The sequence below is a fragment of the Geotrypetes seraphini genome, chromosome 12, assembly GCF_902459505.1.
Source record: "Geotrypetes seraphini chromosome 12, aGeoSer1.1, whole genome shotgun sequence".
NCBI classification, from domain to species: Eukaryota; Metazoa; Chordata; class Amphibia; order Gymnophiona; family Dermophiidae; genus Geotrypetes; species Geotrypetes seraphini.
Genome location: NC_047095.1, coordinates 77,820,704 through 77,837,071, shown reverse-complemented (window position 1 = coordinate 77,837,071; position 16,368 = coordinate 77,820,704). Strand labels below are relative to the sequence as shown.

Here is a 16,368-nt window from a genome sequence, read left to right as displayed (position 1 = left end):
GTACAGTGGCAGATGCCGGAGGCGCCCTTTGGCTTTACACGTTCAATGGTCCGCATATAACCTATCCCAGAAGGGGATCGGGAATCTCTGAAGTCGCTGGTGATTGATGCGGTGGTCTCGGCTATCTCGAAGTGGCATTCCATGCCTCTGGTTTGCGGTTCTGCCTTGAGGGACCCTGAGGAACATAAGCTAGAGTCTCTCCTCAAACAGAGTTTTGATGTGACAGCTCTGGCGGTTCAGGCGGCGATGTGTGGCAGGTTGGTTGCTCGGGCGTGTTTTCCCTGGGCTGAGCGTGTCCTTGACAATGAGTCTGATAATTAGGACTTAGTAGAGCAGGAAGTTGCCAAAATTGAGATGGCTGCTTCTTCTCTCTCAGATGCCATATTTGACCTCTTGTGAGCTTCTGCCAGGCCTATGGCTTTTGGAGGGGCAGCACGCCGTACCTTGTGGCTTCGAGCATGGTCGGTGGATGCAGCGTCTAAAGCTAAGCTGACAAAATTCCCCTTTAGGGGGTCTTTCTTGTTTGGTGAGGATCTGGACAAATTGGTTCAGACCTTAACAGATTCTAAAGTGCCTAGTTTGCCTGAAGATAAAGCTAGGCCACTGGCATGAGGTGGTACTGCTCTCAGGTATGGTCATGATTTCCGCCTGGGCGAGGGGCCTCGTCTTTTCAGACCCCTGGGCTTTCCAGAGGCCAGTATTTCCAATGCATGCAGTCCTTTCGAGGGGCCCCCTGGGGTGATGGTAGTGTCCCCGCTGGTTTCCCTGCAGCCCGTCCTGCCCAATGACTCTTTGCTGGCACCTGCTTTAATTCCGGTAGGTGACCGGCTGCGAGATTTTTATCCAAAGTGGGCAGAGATCATGTCCGATCAGTGGGTACTGGAGGTGATTCAGGATGGTTACGCTCTGGAGTTCGCCCATTCATTGCCAGATCATTTTCTCGTTTCTCCCTGTCAGGCAGCATGAAAGAAGCAGGCTTTTCGCCAGACCCTTCACAAATTGCTAGATCTCAAAGCTTTAGTCCCAGTACCTCCTCAGAAGTGGTGCATAGATAGGTATTCGATTTACTTTGTGGTGCCAAAGAAAGGGGCTTTTCGGCCCATCTTAGATTTGAAAGGGGTCAACAGGGCTCTCCAAGTTCCATTCTTCCGCATGGAAACTCTACGGTCTGTGTTTCTGGCGGTTCTGACTTCTCTCATTCTGACGGAGGCCTATTTGCATATTCCAATTCGGGCCTCTCATCGCTTCCTGCACTTTGCGATCTTGAGGCAGCACTATCAGTTCTGTGTGCTTCCCTGTGGTCTAGCCACAGCTCCGTGGACATTCACCAACATTATGATGGTCGTTGTAGTGGCGTTGTTCAAAGAGGGCATCCTGGTTCATCCCTACCTGGATGACTGGTTGATTCGAGCAAAGTCATTGCAGGAGAGTACCTGGGTCATGGCTCGGGTGGTGGAGTTTCAGCAGTTGCTGGGATGGGTTATCATGCTTTCCAAGAGCCAGCTGGCCCTTTCTCAGTGCCTGGAGTATCTAGGAGTTCTGTTCGACACCTCCTTGGGGAAGGTCTTTCTCCCAGAGGCCCGGGTAAGTACATTGCAATCTCAGATTCGCTGCTTATGGTGGACTGGTGTCCTTAGGCGCAGGATTTCCTCCAAGTCTTGGGGTCAATGGCGGCTTCCCTAGACGTAGTGAGGTGAGCTTGTTCCCATATGCATCCTCTTTAGTATGCTCTTCTTCGGAGGTGGTTGCCTCAGAGGCACAGTCTGGATCATCGCTGCAATATGCATCGCTGCAGTCTTCGTTGGTGGCTCCAGACCTCCCATCTGGTGCACAGGGCGTGTCTGGATTTGCCTCAGTGGACGGTGCTGCTCACGGATGCCAGTCTCCTCAGTTGAGGAGCACAGTGTCTAGGTCACTCAGCTCAGGGCACCTGGTCCATGGAGAAGGCGTCCTGATCAATCAATGTTCTAGAAACCGGAGTCATCCAACTAGCGTTGTTAGCCTTCCAATCCTTTCTACTAGGCAGGTCAGTCCAGGTTCTTTCGGACAATGCCAGGGCAGTGGACCTATGTCAATCATCAGGGGGGCACCAAGAGCATTGTGGTGGCACAGGAGGCGGCTCTGCTCATGATCTGGGCAGAGTCTCATCTTCAGGACATCTCGGCCTCCCACATAGCAGGCGTGGAGAATGTGTAGGTGGACTTTCTGAGTTGTCACACCCTAGATCCAGGAGAGTGGTGTTTAAGTCATGCAGCCTTTCAGCTAATAGTGCAGTCTTGGGGTCAGCCCCTCATGGACCTGATGGCCACGAGTGTCAACTCCCTGCTTCTTCAGTCATCGCAGAGTCGGTCAGGCCGAGGGGCTGGATGCTCTGGTTCAACTAGGGTCTGTTATATGTGTTCCCTCCATGGCCATTAGTGGGCAGAGTTCTTCTCCACATTGTTCTATATCCAGTTCTAGTGATTCTGGTGTCTCTGGATTGGCCCAGACATCCATGGTATGCGGACCTGGTGAGGCATCTGGTAGCGGATCCTCTTCCTCTGCCTCTCTCGACTGATCTTCTGTCTCAGGACCCCATTCCAATGTTCGATTTGTGTCCCCTTTGTCATATGGCTTGGCTCTGGAAAGGGACCATCTAGGTAAGAAGGGGTATTCGGATAAAGTGATCTCAACCCTCTTGGGGTCTCGGAGACTTTCCACTTCTCGGGCTTATGTGCGGGTTTGGTGTATATTTGAGGAGTGGTGTGCTGCGCATGGAGTGGTCTATTTTCACGCTTCCCTGCCTGACATCTTGGAGTTCTTGCAGGATGGCCTGGACAGGGACCTGGCTTGGTCTTCTCTCCAGATTCAGCTTGCGGCCTTGTCAGCTTTTCGTGGGTTGTTACGAGGTCAGCATTTGACTGCCATTCCTGATGTCTTTTGCTTTTTGCAATTGGCCAAATTACTCAAGCCTCCCGTGCGACCGTCTGTTCCATCTTGAGATCTTAAGCTGGTCTTGTCCATGTTGGTGCACCCATCTTTTGAGCCTTTGGGTGCCTGCTCGTTGAAGGACCTTACCCTTAAAGCGATCTTCTTGGTGGCTATTTCTTCTGCTACATGTGTTTCTGAGCTGCAGGCTTTCTTTTGTAGGTCTCCCTTCCTTGAGTTCTTTTGGGAGCAGGTTGTGTTGCGGCCTGTTCCTTCCTTTCTTCCAAAGGTAGTTTCTCCTTTTCATGTCAATCAGTCAGTGGTCCTCCCGGTATTGAGTAGTTGGGAGGGATCTGAACAGAATCAGTTGTGCAAATTTGATGTCAGTCGGGTCCTTCGCTCTTATGTGCAGAGGACCCATGAGCTTAGGAACTCAGATCATCTCTTTGTTCTTCTAACGGGTCCTTGTAAGGGGGATGTTGCTTCCAAGGCTACCATTGCGCGCTAGATCAAGGAGACTATTGCTTCTATTTATCATCTTCAGAAAAAGTCTGTTCCTGAATTTCTCAAGGCTCATTCCACATTCCATAGTGTCCGCATCTATGAGACAAACTTAGTTTTTTCTCCTATATAGAGCTTTAGACTACAAAAGTTGAATAGCTCTAAGTCTAATAGATGCTGGCATTGTAATCTTGAAGTAGGGACTCTAGATCATTTATTAATTTATTGTCCCTTTATTTTAGCCTTTTGGAAATCTATTTGGAGCCAAATAAATTGTTTATTGGAGAATCCTGTGGCTCTATCTTATGATACAATTCTATTTGGTATGTCAATGAGGACATAGGGCCAAATTTCATCAAAAAATAACAAGCTTTTATTGATTATGACAGGGATCGCTATTCAACATATCACATCTAAGTGGAAGAATTGGAATAAACTCAATTACTGTTTCTGGTGGAACTCATGTCAAATTTATAAAATGGAAAGAACAATTGCGATACAAAAAGGAAATTATAATAAATTTAAAGAGACAAAATATTGCAATGAATAAATACCATTTTTTCATTATAAGTACAAGTGCAGATGGAAGGTGGGGGGAGGAACGTCTGAATTTAATGAAATTTTAGTCCATTGGCCAAGTATTTTTATATGATATATTTTAATGGATATAGGTGGGAAGGGTGGGAGGGAAGGGATTAAATCTTATGTATTAAAGTTGAAATGATAAGAAATTCAAGTGATGTATACAATTCAATATGTCAATTATTCATGCACTTCATGTAAGAGATAAAATGAATAAAGAAATTTTAAAAAAGGCTTATTCCACTCGGGGTCAAGCAGCTTCCGATAAGTCTTACATCAATAGTGTGTAAACTTATGGAAACGTTGATTAAACACAAATTAGATATGGTTCTGGATGATAAGAGGCTGAGGGATCCCCATCAGCATGGATTTACAAAGGGAAGGTCCTGCCAATCCAATCTAATCAGCTTCTTTGACTGGGTAACAAAAAACTGGATAAGGGAAAGTCCCTGGATGTAGTGTATCTGGACTTCAGTAAGGCTTTTGATAGTGTCCCACACTATAGATTATTGAACAAGATGAGCGCGCTGGGATTTGGAGAAACATTAATTGCATGGGTTAAAGACTGGCTCAGTGGCAGACTTCAAAGGGTGGTGGTAAACGGCACTCCCTCTGAAATGTCAGATGTGTTCAGTGGAGTACCGCAGGGCTCGGTCCTGGGTCCAATCCTATTTAATATCTTCGTACGGGATCTACCTCAGGAACTTCAGGGTAAAATTGCATTATTTGCCGATGGCGCTAAATTATGTAATGTGTTAGGCAGAGGTACCGTACCCGACAATATGACACTGGACCTACTTTTATTGGAGAAATGGTCTACTATTTGGTAGCTGAGCTTTAATGCCAAGAAGTGTAAAGTTATGCACCTTGGTAGCGGAAACCCTTGCAGAACCTACACTCTGAACGGTGAGACCTTAACTAGAACTGTTACAAAACGGGACCTTGAAGTAATCATTAGTGAAGATATGAAGGCTGCCAATCAAGTTGAGAAAGCTTCATCCAAATGCTGGGTTGCATCCGGAGAAGTTTCGTCAGCCGTAAGCCCGAAGTGGTGATGCCACTTTACAGGTCAATGGTGAGACCACATCTGGAATACTGTGTTCAATTTTGGAGGCCACATTATCGAAAGGATGTGTTGAGAATGGAGTCGGTTCAGAGATTGGCCACTAGGATGGTCTCGGGACTCAAGGATCTCCCATATGAAGAACGGCTAAGTAGGTTGCAGCTATACTCTCTCAGGGAACGCAGAGAGAGGGGACACATGATAGAAACGTTTAAATATGTTACTGGCCGTATGGAGATGGAAGAAGACATCTTTTTCCTTACAGGACCTACGGCGACAAGAGGGCATCCGCTAAAAATCAGGGGTGGGAGATTTCATGGGGACATTAGGAAGTATTTCTTCACCGACAGGGTGGTTGATCATTGAAATAATCTTCCACTCCAGGTAGTAGAGGCCAGCAACGTGCTCGATTTTAAGAATAAATGGGATAAACATGTGGGTTCACTTCGAGGAAGTGCTTAGGGGGTGGGTTATTCGAGTAGGCAGACTTGTTGGGCCGTCGGCCCTTTTCTGCCGTCATACTCTATGTTTCTATGTCTCTATTGTGTGTGTGGGGGTTTCTTGCATGCAGATTTTGAATTTTTTTTTTTGCGGGTTCTAGGGCTGGGGAGATATAAGAACAGCGGCTATGGCTCAGCTGACTTAGCTGGTGAGCTGTGAGGACATTTGATATGCAGGATTATAGTTCTATACATGTTCCAACAGTTGTTACCATGTGTTTGTTGTTTTAAACTCCTGTTTGGAGTGTTATTACTGTTCTCAGTTTAGTATTTCCTAGGTTCTGCTTGGCTATTCGGCAGACTGGGATGTTAGAGGAAACCTCAGCTAATATACTACAACCAAGTACAGTGAGATATAAACCATCTGTAAAGAATAACTATACCAGTCAGGCTAACAGAAAGAAAATTAGCAGGTAAGAACCTAATTTCTCCTTCTTCTACAGTCAAGCCTTTCTCTGTACAGCCTAGCATCCTTCTGGCAACAGCCACTGCCTTGGCACCCTATTTCTTTGCCTTTAGATCTTCAGGCACTATCACCCCAAGGTCCCTCTCCCCATCCTTGCATATCAGCTCCTTCTGATTTCTAATCCCCAAATGCATTACTCTGCACTTCATTGCATTGGATTTTAGTTGCCAGATATTAGACCATTCTTCTAACTTTTGCAGCTCCTTTTTCATGTAAAATGAGACCCCCCTTTTTTTGGCCCCAAAATCTTGGTTTATATTCGAGTATACTATAGCATCTGCACAGTACACAAGGCTGCTTTCCCAGGTGTATAAGTACAACAGTATCTGCACATTTACAGCCATGCAGGCTACTCAAATTGGTCCCCAGCATTCTTGTAAAGTCAACAAAAAAAAATGTGTGAACACATAAAACCAATTAATTACAGTTGTAGGCTTTTTAAAACAATATAATTTATTATGTAGAATACTGTGTGTAGAGTCCTTTAATACCGGCACAAAGCACTGCCCATCTGGTGCCTTTAAAAAAAAAATGTAGTGTAATATTTTGCTTTCTCTCCCAAATATGAAAATTCACTCTCCTCCTTTCCAGTTCAGCAGTTTGCAGAAGGAGATCGAAGACCGTAACTCTGACATAGAAAAAATGAAAATAGAACATCAGAAGCTTCAAGGCATCATCAAATCTTTGGAGAAGGATATTATAAGCCTGAAAAAAGAAATACAAGAACGAGATGAGACAATTCAGGACAAGGTGAGGTGTACCTGTTATTATAAGAACCCAAACAATAGCCATGTGATTCAGAGTTCCACATTAGAAGTTACTGTCCAGGAAAAGGATCTAGGTGTCATTGTTGAGGATATGTTGAAACCTCAGCTCAGTGTGCGGCGGCTGCTAAGAAAGGAAATAGAATGTTAGGAATTATCGGGAAATGAATGGAAAACAAAGATGAAAATGTTATAATGCCCAAGTATCACTCTATGGTACAGCTGCAACTTGAATACTGTGTGCAGTTCTGGTTGCCATATCTCAAAAAAGACATAGTGGAATTAGAAAAGGTACAGAGAAAAGCGATGAAAATGATAAGAGATGAGACAGCTTCCTTATGAGGAAAGGCTAAAGAGGCTAGGGCTCTTCAGCTTGGAGAAGAAACTGCTCAGGGGTGATATGAGTGGAGTGGCATGGGTAGATGTGAATCACTTGTTTACTCTTTCCCCAAAAAAAAAAAAAAAAGGACTAAACTCTGGAATTTCATTGCTGGAGAATATGAAAGTAGTTAGCATAGCAGGGTTTGGATAATTTCTTAAAAGAAAAGGCCATAAGCCATTATTAAGATGGACTTGGGGAAATCCGCTGCTTATTTCTAGGATAAGAACATAAGAATTGCCATACTGAGAAAGACCAAAGATTCATCAAACCTATTATCCTGTTTCCAACAGTGGTCAACCCAAGTCCCAAGCACCTAGCTAGATCCCAAGTAGTAAAAAAGGTTTTATGCTGCTTATCGTAGGAATAAGCAGTGAATTTCCCCAAGCCATCTCAATAATGGTCTATGGACTTCTATTTTAGGAAATTATCCAAACATTTTTTAAACCCCGCTAAGCTGATTTCACCACATTCTCCGGCAATGAATTCCAGAGTTTAATTACACATTGTATGAACAAATATTTTTCCAGTTTGTTTTAAATCTACTACTTAGTAGCTTCATCGCATGTCCCCTAGTCCTAGCATTTTTGAAAAGCGTGAACAAGTGATTCACATCTATCCTTTCTACTCCACTCATTATTTTATAGAACTCTATCTTATCACCCCTGAGATGTCTCTTCTCCAAACTGAAGAGCCCTAGCCGCTTTAGCCTGTCCTTATAGGGAAGTCATCCCATCACTTTTATCATTTTTGTTGCCCTGCTTTGTACCTTTTCTAATTCCACTATATCTTTTTTGAGATACGACAACCATTGCTGCCCTTTCTAGCCAACTAACAAACAGGCAGACTAAACTAACAATTAACTAACTAACTACCTCTATCCTTCTAACTTTCAAACTCTGACAGGCAGACTTTTATACTATTTAACAGGCAGACTTTTCTAACTCACTAACAGGCAGACATAACTAACTAACAAATATCTAAACTAACAAAAAAAAATGTAAAAATGGCAGGAAGAACAAGAAGCAACAGGGCTACAATCAAGACCAGCATCCCAGTCACCGAAGGGATCCAGGGGATGGCCACGGTCCACGTACAGACGGAAGGAGAGCCAGGATGGAGGACAGAGGTCTCTGTACAGACCGAGGCCATCCCCAAGCAGATGACTACAGTCTCCACACAGACAGAAGAGATGGATCGGCTAGACGGAGACATCTTGCAGGAGCTGAGGAGCCTGAGAGAGGAGGTAAAGTGCTTGAGAAGCATCCGAGAGGATGAGGCCTTCATCGACGGAGTCATCCAGGAGTTGTCCCAGGTCACCGAGCAGGAGCCAGACAAGACCATCCTCAGGACGCCCAAACTGTCCGAACCTGCAACCCTGAAACCAACAATTGGGGTACAAGAAGAGGCTGAAGACGCTGACTCCTGGCAGCTGGTAACTTCCTCCACCGGCAAACGTAGAAGAACTTCCTCTTCTTCTGTCTCTTTCTCTTGTTCACAGGACAGTTTAACATTGACCCCACTAATCACCTTGAGGAACCTGCCAATGAGGTACAGGAAGTTGTCCACCAGATGATTCCAGTTCCAGAGAGAACAGATCAGCTCCCCCCAAAGAAGCGCAGAGTGGTAGTCATTGGGGAATCCCTGCTGAGGGGCACCGAGGGACCAATTTGGAGACCAGATATGCAATCAAGAAAGGTTTGCTGTCTGCCAGGAGCCAAGATCTGAGATGTAACCGCCTGCCTAGACAGACTTATCAAGCCCCATGATCATTTCCCCATGCTTCTCATCCACGTTGGAACGAACGACACTGCCAGGAACACCACGGAGAACATATCTGTAGACTTTGGAGCCCTGGGTGAGAAGCTGAGGAGGATGGAAGCGCAGGTGGTTTTCTCCTCGATCCTCCCAGTGAGAGGCAAGGGGAGAGCCAGGGAGGATCGTATCTAGAGGACAAACGACTGGCTGCACGGATGGTGCAGGGAGATGAACTTCGGATTCCTGAACCATGGAGAGGTGCTGCAAGGACTTCACCTGACCAGAAGGGGAAAGAATGTCTTTGGACACCGACTAGCCCGCCTACTTCGTAGGGCTTTAAATTAGGTAAGTTGGGGGAGGGTACCCACTCACGTGCTGGTGCAAGTAACCAACTTGGCGAGGTAAGTTGCCAATCCATTTCTGAGTCTGTGTTAAGTACACACTGCATTTCCGAGTCAGAGGTAAGTACACACATTGCAAACAGTATTATAGGAGTCCAATTAGCTCAAGCAGGAATATCTACACAGAGACATAGAAACATAGAAACATAGAAATAGACGGCAGATAAGGGCCCACGGCCCATCTAGTCTGCCCACCTTAATGTCCCTCCCCTACCTTTGCCCTGTGAATAGATCCCATGTGCCGATCCCATTTGGCCTTAAAATCAGGCACGCTGCTGGCCTCAATCACCTGTAGTGGAAGACTATTCCAGCGATCAACCACTCTTTCAGTGAAAAAGAATTTCCTGGTGTCACCTCGTAGTTTCCCGCCCCTGATTTTCAACGGATGCCCTCTTGTTGTCGTGGGACCCTTGAAAAAGAAGATATCTTCCTCCGCCTCGATGCGGCCCGTAAGATACTTGAACGTCTCGATCATGTCCCCCCTCTCTCTGCGCTCCTCGAGCGAGTATAGCTGTAATTTGTCAAGCCGTTTTTCGTATGGTAGATCCTTGAGTCCCGAGACCATCCGGGTGGCCATTCTTTGCACCGACTCCAGTCTCAGCACATCCTTGCGATAATGCGGCCTCCAGAATTGCACACAGTATTCCAGGTGGGGCCTCACCATGGATCTATACAATGGCATAATGACTTCCGCCTTACGACTGACGAAACCCCTTCGTATGCAGCCCATGATTTGTCTTGCCTTGGACGAAGCCTGCTCCACTTGATTGGCAGACTTCATGTCCTCACTGACGATTACCCCCAAGTCTCGTTCTGCTACCGTTTTTGCTAGGATCTCGCCATTAAGGGTATAAGACTTGCATGGATTCTGGCTGCCCAGGTGCATAACTTTGCATTTTTTGGCATTGAAGTTGAGTTGCCATGTCCTAGACCATCGCTCCAGTAGGAGTAGGTCGTGCATCATGTTGTCGGGCACTGAATCTTCGTCTGTTGTGCATTTGCCCACTACATTACTCAGTTTGGCGTCATCGGCGAATAATGTTATTTTACCTCGAAGCCCTTCTGCCAAGTCTCTTATAAAAATGTTGAATAGGATTGGGCCCAAGACTGAGCCCTGTGGTACTCCACTAATCACCTCCGTCATTTCGGAGGGGGTGCCGTTCACCACCACCCTTTGGAGCCTACCTCCAAGCCAGCTCCCAACCCATTTCGTCAATGTGTTACCTAATCCTATAGAACTCATCTTGCTCAGTAACCTGCGGTGTGGTACGCTATCGAATGCTTTGCTAAAGTCCAGGTACACGATGTCCAGGGACTCCCCAATATCCAGCTTCCCCGTTACCCAGTCAAAGAAGCTGATCAGGTTGGATTGGCAGGATCTCCCCTTAGTAAATCCATGTTGTCGGGGATCCCGTAGATTCTCCTCATCCAGGATCTTATCTAATTGGTGTTTGATTAGAGTTTCCATTAGTTTGCTCACTATCGATGTTAGACTCACTGGTCTGTAGTTTGCTGTCTCCATCTTTGAGCCTTTCTTATGGAGTGGAATGACGTTAGCCGTCCTCCAGTCCAACGGGACGCTGCCTGTACTAAGGGAGAGGTTGAAGAGCGCGGACAGTGGCTCCGCCAAGACATCACTCAGCTCCCTAAGCACCCTGGGGTGCAGGTTGTCCGGCCCCATTGCTTTGTTAACCTTGAGCTTTGACAGCTCACCGTAGACATTGCTGGGCGTAAACTCAAAGTTACTAAACGGGTCAACTGAGCCAACCCTTGTCTGTAGCTGAGGGTCGAGCCCTGGCGCTTCTCGGGTGAAGACTGAGCAGAAGTATTCATTTAATAGTTGGGCTTTTTCCGAATCCTTTTCCACATAGTCTCCGTCTGGTTTCCTAAGACGTACAATCCCGCCTGAGTTTTTTCTTCTATCACTGATATACCTGAAGAAGGATTTATCTCCCTTCTGGATGTTCTTTGCTAGAGACTCCTCCATGAGGAATTTAGCCTCCCTGACTGCTGTTTTGACAGCTTTTGGCCAGGTAGTCTGCTCTAGAGTCCTGCTTCCCTGATTGTTTGTAAGAGATGAATGCTTTTTTCTTCTCCTTGATCAGGTCTGAGATCTCCGCAGTAAACCACTGTGGCTTATTGTTCCTTCGCCGTTTACTTACTGATTTTACATAGCGGTTTGTTGCTTCTTGTATGGTTGCTTTCAAAGTCGACCACATGTCTTCCACGTTATTGGTTTCTTCTTGGCTTTGTAGCGCCTGGTGAACAAAGTCTCCCATTTCTTTGAAATTTGTGTCCTTGAATTTGAGGACATTGGTTAGTGTAGTAGATTTAGTGAAACCTTTCCTGATATTGAACCATACCATGTTGTGGTCACTGGAGGCCAATGTGTCGCCCACCGAGACCTCTGTGACACTTTCTCCATTGGTAAGTATCAGGTCCAGTATTGCCTGATCCCTTGTCGGTTCCAACACCAGTTGCCTGAGGCTTGCTCCTTTCATAGAGTTTAATAGCCTCCTGCTGCTGCCGGAAGCAGAGGTAAGTGTAACCCAATCCACATCAGGCATGTTGAAGTCACCTAGCAATACTGTGTCCCCACGCAAGGTGATATTTTCTATATCTTCAATTATTTCTATATCCAGGTCATCCTGTTGTGTTGGGGGTCTGTAAATTACGCCAAGATACAAGCATTTGTCCTTCCCTCTGGCCAAATTAACCCAAAGGGATTCCCCAGTATACTGGACATCTGAGATTCTCGTGACCTTAATGTCATCTTTAGTATATAATGCTACACCCCCTCCCTTCCTACCCTCGCTGTCATAGCAAACATAAGGTATGGAGGGCTATGTACGTTAATGCCCAGATTTAGAAAAGGATGCAAAAAGAGCCAAACAAAAGACCCGGCGTGGATAACTAAAGAAGTGAAGAAAGCGATAGTAGATAAGAAAAATTCTTTCCGGAAATGGAAAAAGAACAAAACCGGGGAGAACTGGAAAGTGCACAGGAAGCATCAAAAAGAATGTCACCTCGTGGTTAGAAGAGCAAAAAGAGAATATGAAGAGAGGCTAGCCAGGGAAGCACAAAATTTCAAACCGTTCTTCAGATATGCTAAAGGGAAGCAGCTGGCAAGGGAAGAGGTAGGACCGCTAGATGACGGAGATAGGAAAGGAGTGGTGAAGGAGGAAAAAGAAGTGGCGGATGGACTAAACATGTTCTTTTCGTCAGTATTTACAAAAGAGGACACATCTAACGTGCCAGTACCTGAAAAAAATCTTCAAAGGAGATCAAGCAGAAAAATTAACAGCAATCGAGGTAAGCCCCAGCAAAATCAAAACACAGAATCTGCAGACCTTCCGACAAATGGTTCGACACCAAACTTCTCCAACTAAAAAGACACTGTAGACAACTCGAAAGAGTCTGGAAAAAACAGAACCAGGAACAAACCAAAACAGCATGGAGAAACCTAACCAAACAATATAAGATCAAACTTAAGGAAAAACGAAAAGCCTACTACTCCAAACTAATTGGCACTAACACACCAGACACTAAAACACTCTTCAATCTAGTAAGAAAACTAACTGATACCACACCATTCCTAGCCACTCAAAGAAACAACCCACCAACAGCCTCCCAACTAGCAGACCACTTCAAATACAAAATACGCACAATCAGAACCACTTTTAATAACTCACAATCCAACCTCGACGAGATACTAATACCCCACAATGGAAGAAGACATAACTGCCGACAGAACCTGGACCAACTTCCCAACAGTACAATGGACTGACTTGGACCGACTCTACAAAAAATACAGCCAAGCCTCATGTGATTTGAATAACTGCCCCTCATATCTTCTAATGAATGCTACCCCTAAATTCAAAGCCAACCTCATGCAATGGATACAAATCACACTCAGAGAAGGCCAGTTCCCACTAGAACTAGGCAAGATCATAATCACCCCTCTACTGAAAGATCTTAAAGGCCCAATAGACTCTCCCTCTAACTATAGACCCATCGCCTCAATCCCATTATACGTTAAAATAATAGAAGGTCTTGTTGCACAATATCTCACAAATTACCTGGAAAACCATAACTTACTCCATCCCTCACAATCAGGATTCAGAACAAACCATAGCACAGAGACATTACTAGCAACGCTACTGGATACAGCCCGATAGTAAAGGAAGTAGGATACTAATTATCCAACTAGATCTCTCTGCTGCATTTGACCTAGTAGATCACACCATACTACTTCAGATAATAGACACCATAGGGATCTCTGGTGGGGTATACAACTGGATCCAAGGATTCCTTAAAACAAGAACCTATAGAGTAAAGTCAAATGATCTCAAATCAGCCCCATGGTCTAACCCCATGTGGAGTCCCACAAGGGTCACCACTATCACCCATCCTCTTCAATCTATTCATATCCTCCTTTGGTACCACTCTAGATACCTTAAATGTAATATCATTCAGTTACGCAGACGACATAATCATTCTGCTCCCCTTCGATAACCAAGACCCCACCTCAACAGGACACCTGGAAATAACTCTGAAAGCAGTGGAAATATGGATGACAAACCATAAATTGAAGCTTAATCGGATAAAACAAAATTCTTACTACTTGAAAAGGACAAAAAAACCTTCCATAACAGAATTGGAAATAAATGTAACCAAATACCCAATACAGACATCTCTTAAAATCTTTGGAGTATTGATAGATAGATGCTGCACAATGCAGACTCAAATCAACAAAACAACCCAAAAAGCATACTTCACCATGTGTAACCTACAAAAAATAAGAATATTCTTCAACAAAGAACAATACAGGATCATAGTCCAATCCCTTGTACTAGGACTAGTGGATTACTGCAATATTCTCTACCTACCTTGTCCAACAAATTCAATTAAACAACTACAGTCCGTTCAGAACACAGCTCTCAGACTAATCTATTCACTCGGAAAATTTGACCACATCACCAATGCCTACCTAGACTCACTCTGGCTACCCATACAAACCAGAATCCAATTCAAATTATACTGTCTATTATACAAAGTAATAAACGGAACTCACCCACCTACCTAAACAATCGCCTAAATCGAAACCTTACACCCAGAATTAGGAGAACCCAGACCCCATTCTCCTACCCACCTCTCAAAGGTACCCAACGCAAAAAACTATACGACAGCCTCCTAACTACTAAAGCAGCGAAACTTGACCCCTCCATATCCAACCTATAGACTGCAACAACAGATTTTAAAGCATTCCGAAAAGAAATAAAAACACTACTATTCAAAAAACATATTCAGTTAAACTAACCTAACATGAAACCCATCATGCTGAAATCTTCTTCTCTTTGTCACAAAATATAACCTGAAACCTCACTATGTAACTTGAAATCAACTACCTTCCAATGTAAATGTAATTTCAAGGAAATGTCCAGCTATCCTCCAATGTATCTTCCTGGAAATGCCCACTATCTTCAATGTAATGTAACTTCCTGGAAATGTCCAGCTATCTCCCAATGTAATGTAACTTCCTGGAAATGTCCACTATCTTCAATGTAATGTAACTTCTTGGAAATGTCCAGCTATCTCCCAATGTAATGTAACTTCCTGGAAATGTCCAGTTATCTTCCAATGTAATCCACTTAGAACCGCAATGCACAAGCGGAATAGAAATCTGTAATGTAATGTAAGCCTTGAAGATGTATATAAGCAGATAGATAGATTAAAAACTGGTAAATCTCCGGGCCCAGACGGAATCCACCCTAGGGTATTGAAAGAACTAAAGGAGGAAATAGCAGAACTACTACAGCAGGTTTGTAATCTATCCCTGAAAACAGGCGAGATCCCGGAGGATTGGAAGATAGCTAATGTTACGCCTATCTTTAAAAAAAGGATTGAGAGGTTACCCGGGGAACTATAGACCAGTAAGTTTGACTTCGGTTCCGGGGAAAATGGCGGAAGCGCTGATAAAAGACAGCATCGATGAGCATCTAGAAAGGAATAAACTGATGAAAACAAGCCAACATGGATTCTGCAAGGGAAGATCGTGCCTAACATAAGAACATATGCAATGCCTCCGCTGGGTCAGACCTGAGGTCCATTGTGCCCAGCAGTCCGCACATGTGGCGGCCCAACAAGTCCAGGACCTGTGCAGTAATCCTCTATCTATACCCCTCTATCCCCTTTTCCAGCAGGAAATTGTCCAATCCTTTCTTGAACCCCCAGTACCGTACGCTGCCCTATTATGCCCTCTGGAAGCGCATTCCAGGTGTCCACCACACGTTGGGTAAAGAAGAACTTCCTAGCATTCGATTTGAATCTGTCCCCTTTCAACTTTTCCGAATGCCCTCTTGTTCTTTTATTTTTGAAAGTTTGAAGAATCTGTCCCTCTCCACTCTCTCTATGCCCTTCATGATCTTGTAAGCTCTGTCATATCCCCTCTAAGTCTCTTCTTCTTCAGGCAAAAGAGTCCCAGTTTCTCAAATCTCTCAGCATATGAAAGGTTTTCCATACCTTTTATCAGACGTGTCGCTCTCCTCTGAATCTTCTCGAGTAACACCATATCCATCTTAAGGTACGGCGACCAATATTGGACGCAGTACTCCAGATGCGGACGCACCATCACCCGATACAACAGCAGGATAACTTCTTTCATTCTGGTAGAAGCATGTGTTACTAGAGGCATGGGTAACTATTAGAAGGCATGGGTAACTATTAGAAGCATGTGTAACCGCTAGAGGCATGTGTAACTGTTTGAAGCATGATAAACTGTTAGTGACATGTGTATCCGCCAGAGCATGAAGAACTGTTAGTGGCATGTGTATCTGCTAGAGGCATGCGTAACTGCTAGAGGCATCTTAAGACCTACTTCCACTTGGTTCATCTTATGAGCTATCCCAATCCGTCTAACAACCCTAGAATTTCTGGGAAACTAACACAGTCCTTGTATTAGGTTGAAACACACTACACTGCAAACATGAATCTCCTACTAATACTATTACTCTATATGCTATGCGGTAGCATCAAAGAGGTTCACAC

General features: G+C 44.7%; 1 protein-coding gene across 4 annotated transcripts in view; it reads left to right on the top strand.

Moving 5' to 3' along the window:
• CFAP57 (cilia and flagella associated protein 57) overlaps positions 1-16,368 on the top strand; it is a 503,571-nt gene that overhangs the window by 391,609 nt on the left and 95,594 nt on the right. For all 4 annotated transcript variants that reach the window (XR_004536603.1, XM_033916173.1, XM_033916174.1 and 1 more), the window contains one exon: positions 6,611-6,769. Coding sequence is in view for 3 of the 4 variants with exons in the window: in XM_033916173.1 (XP_033772064.1) it covers positions 6,611-6,769 (159 nt within the window). In the remaining variant the exon portion in view is untranslated. The remainder of the gene's footprint in view (positions 1-6,610; positions 6,770-16,368) is intronic.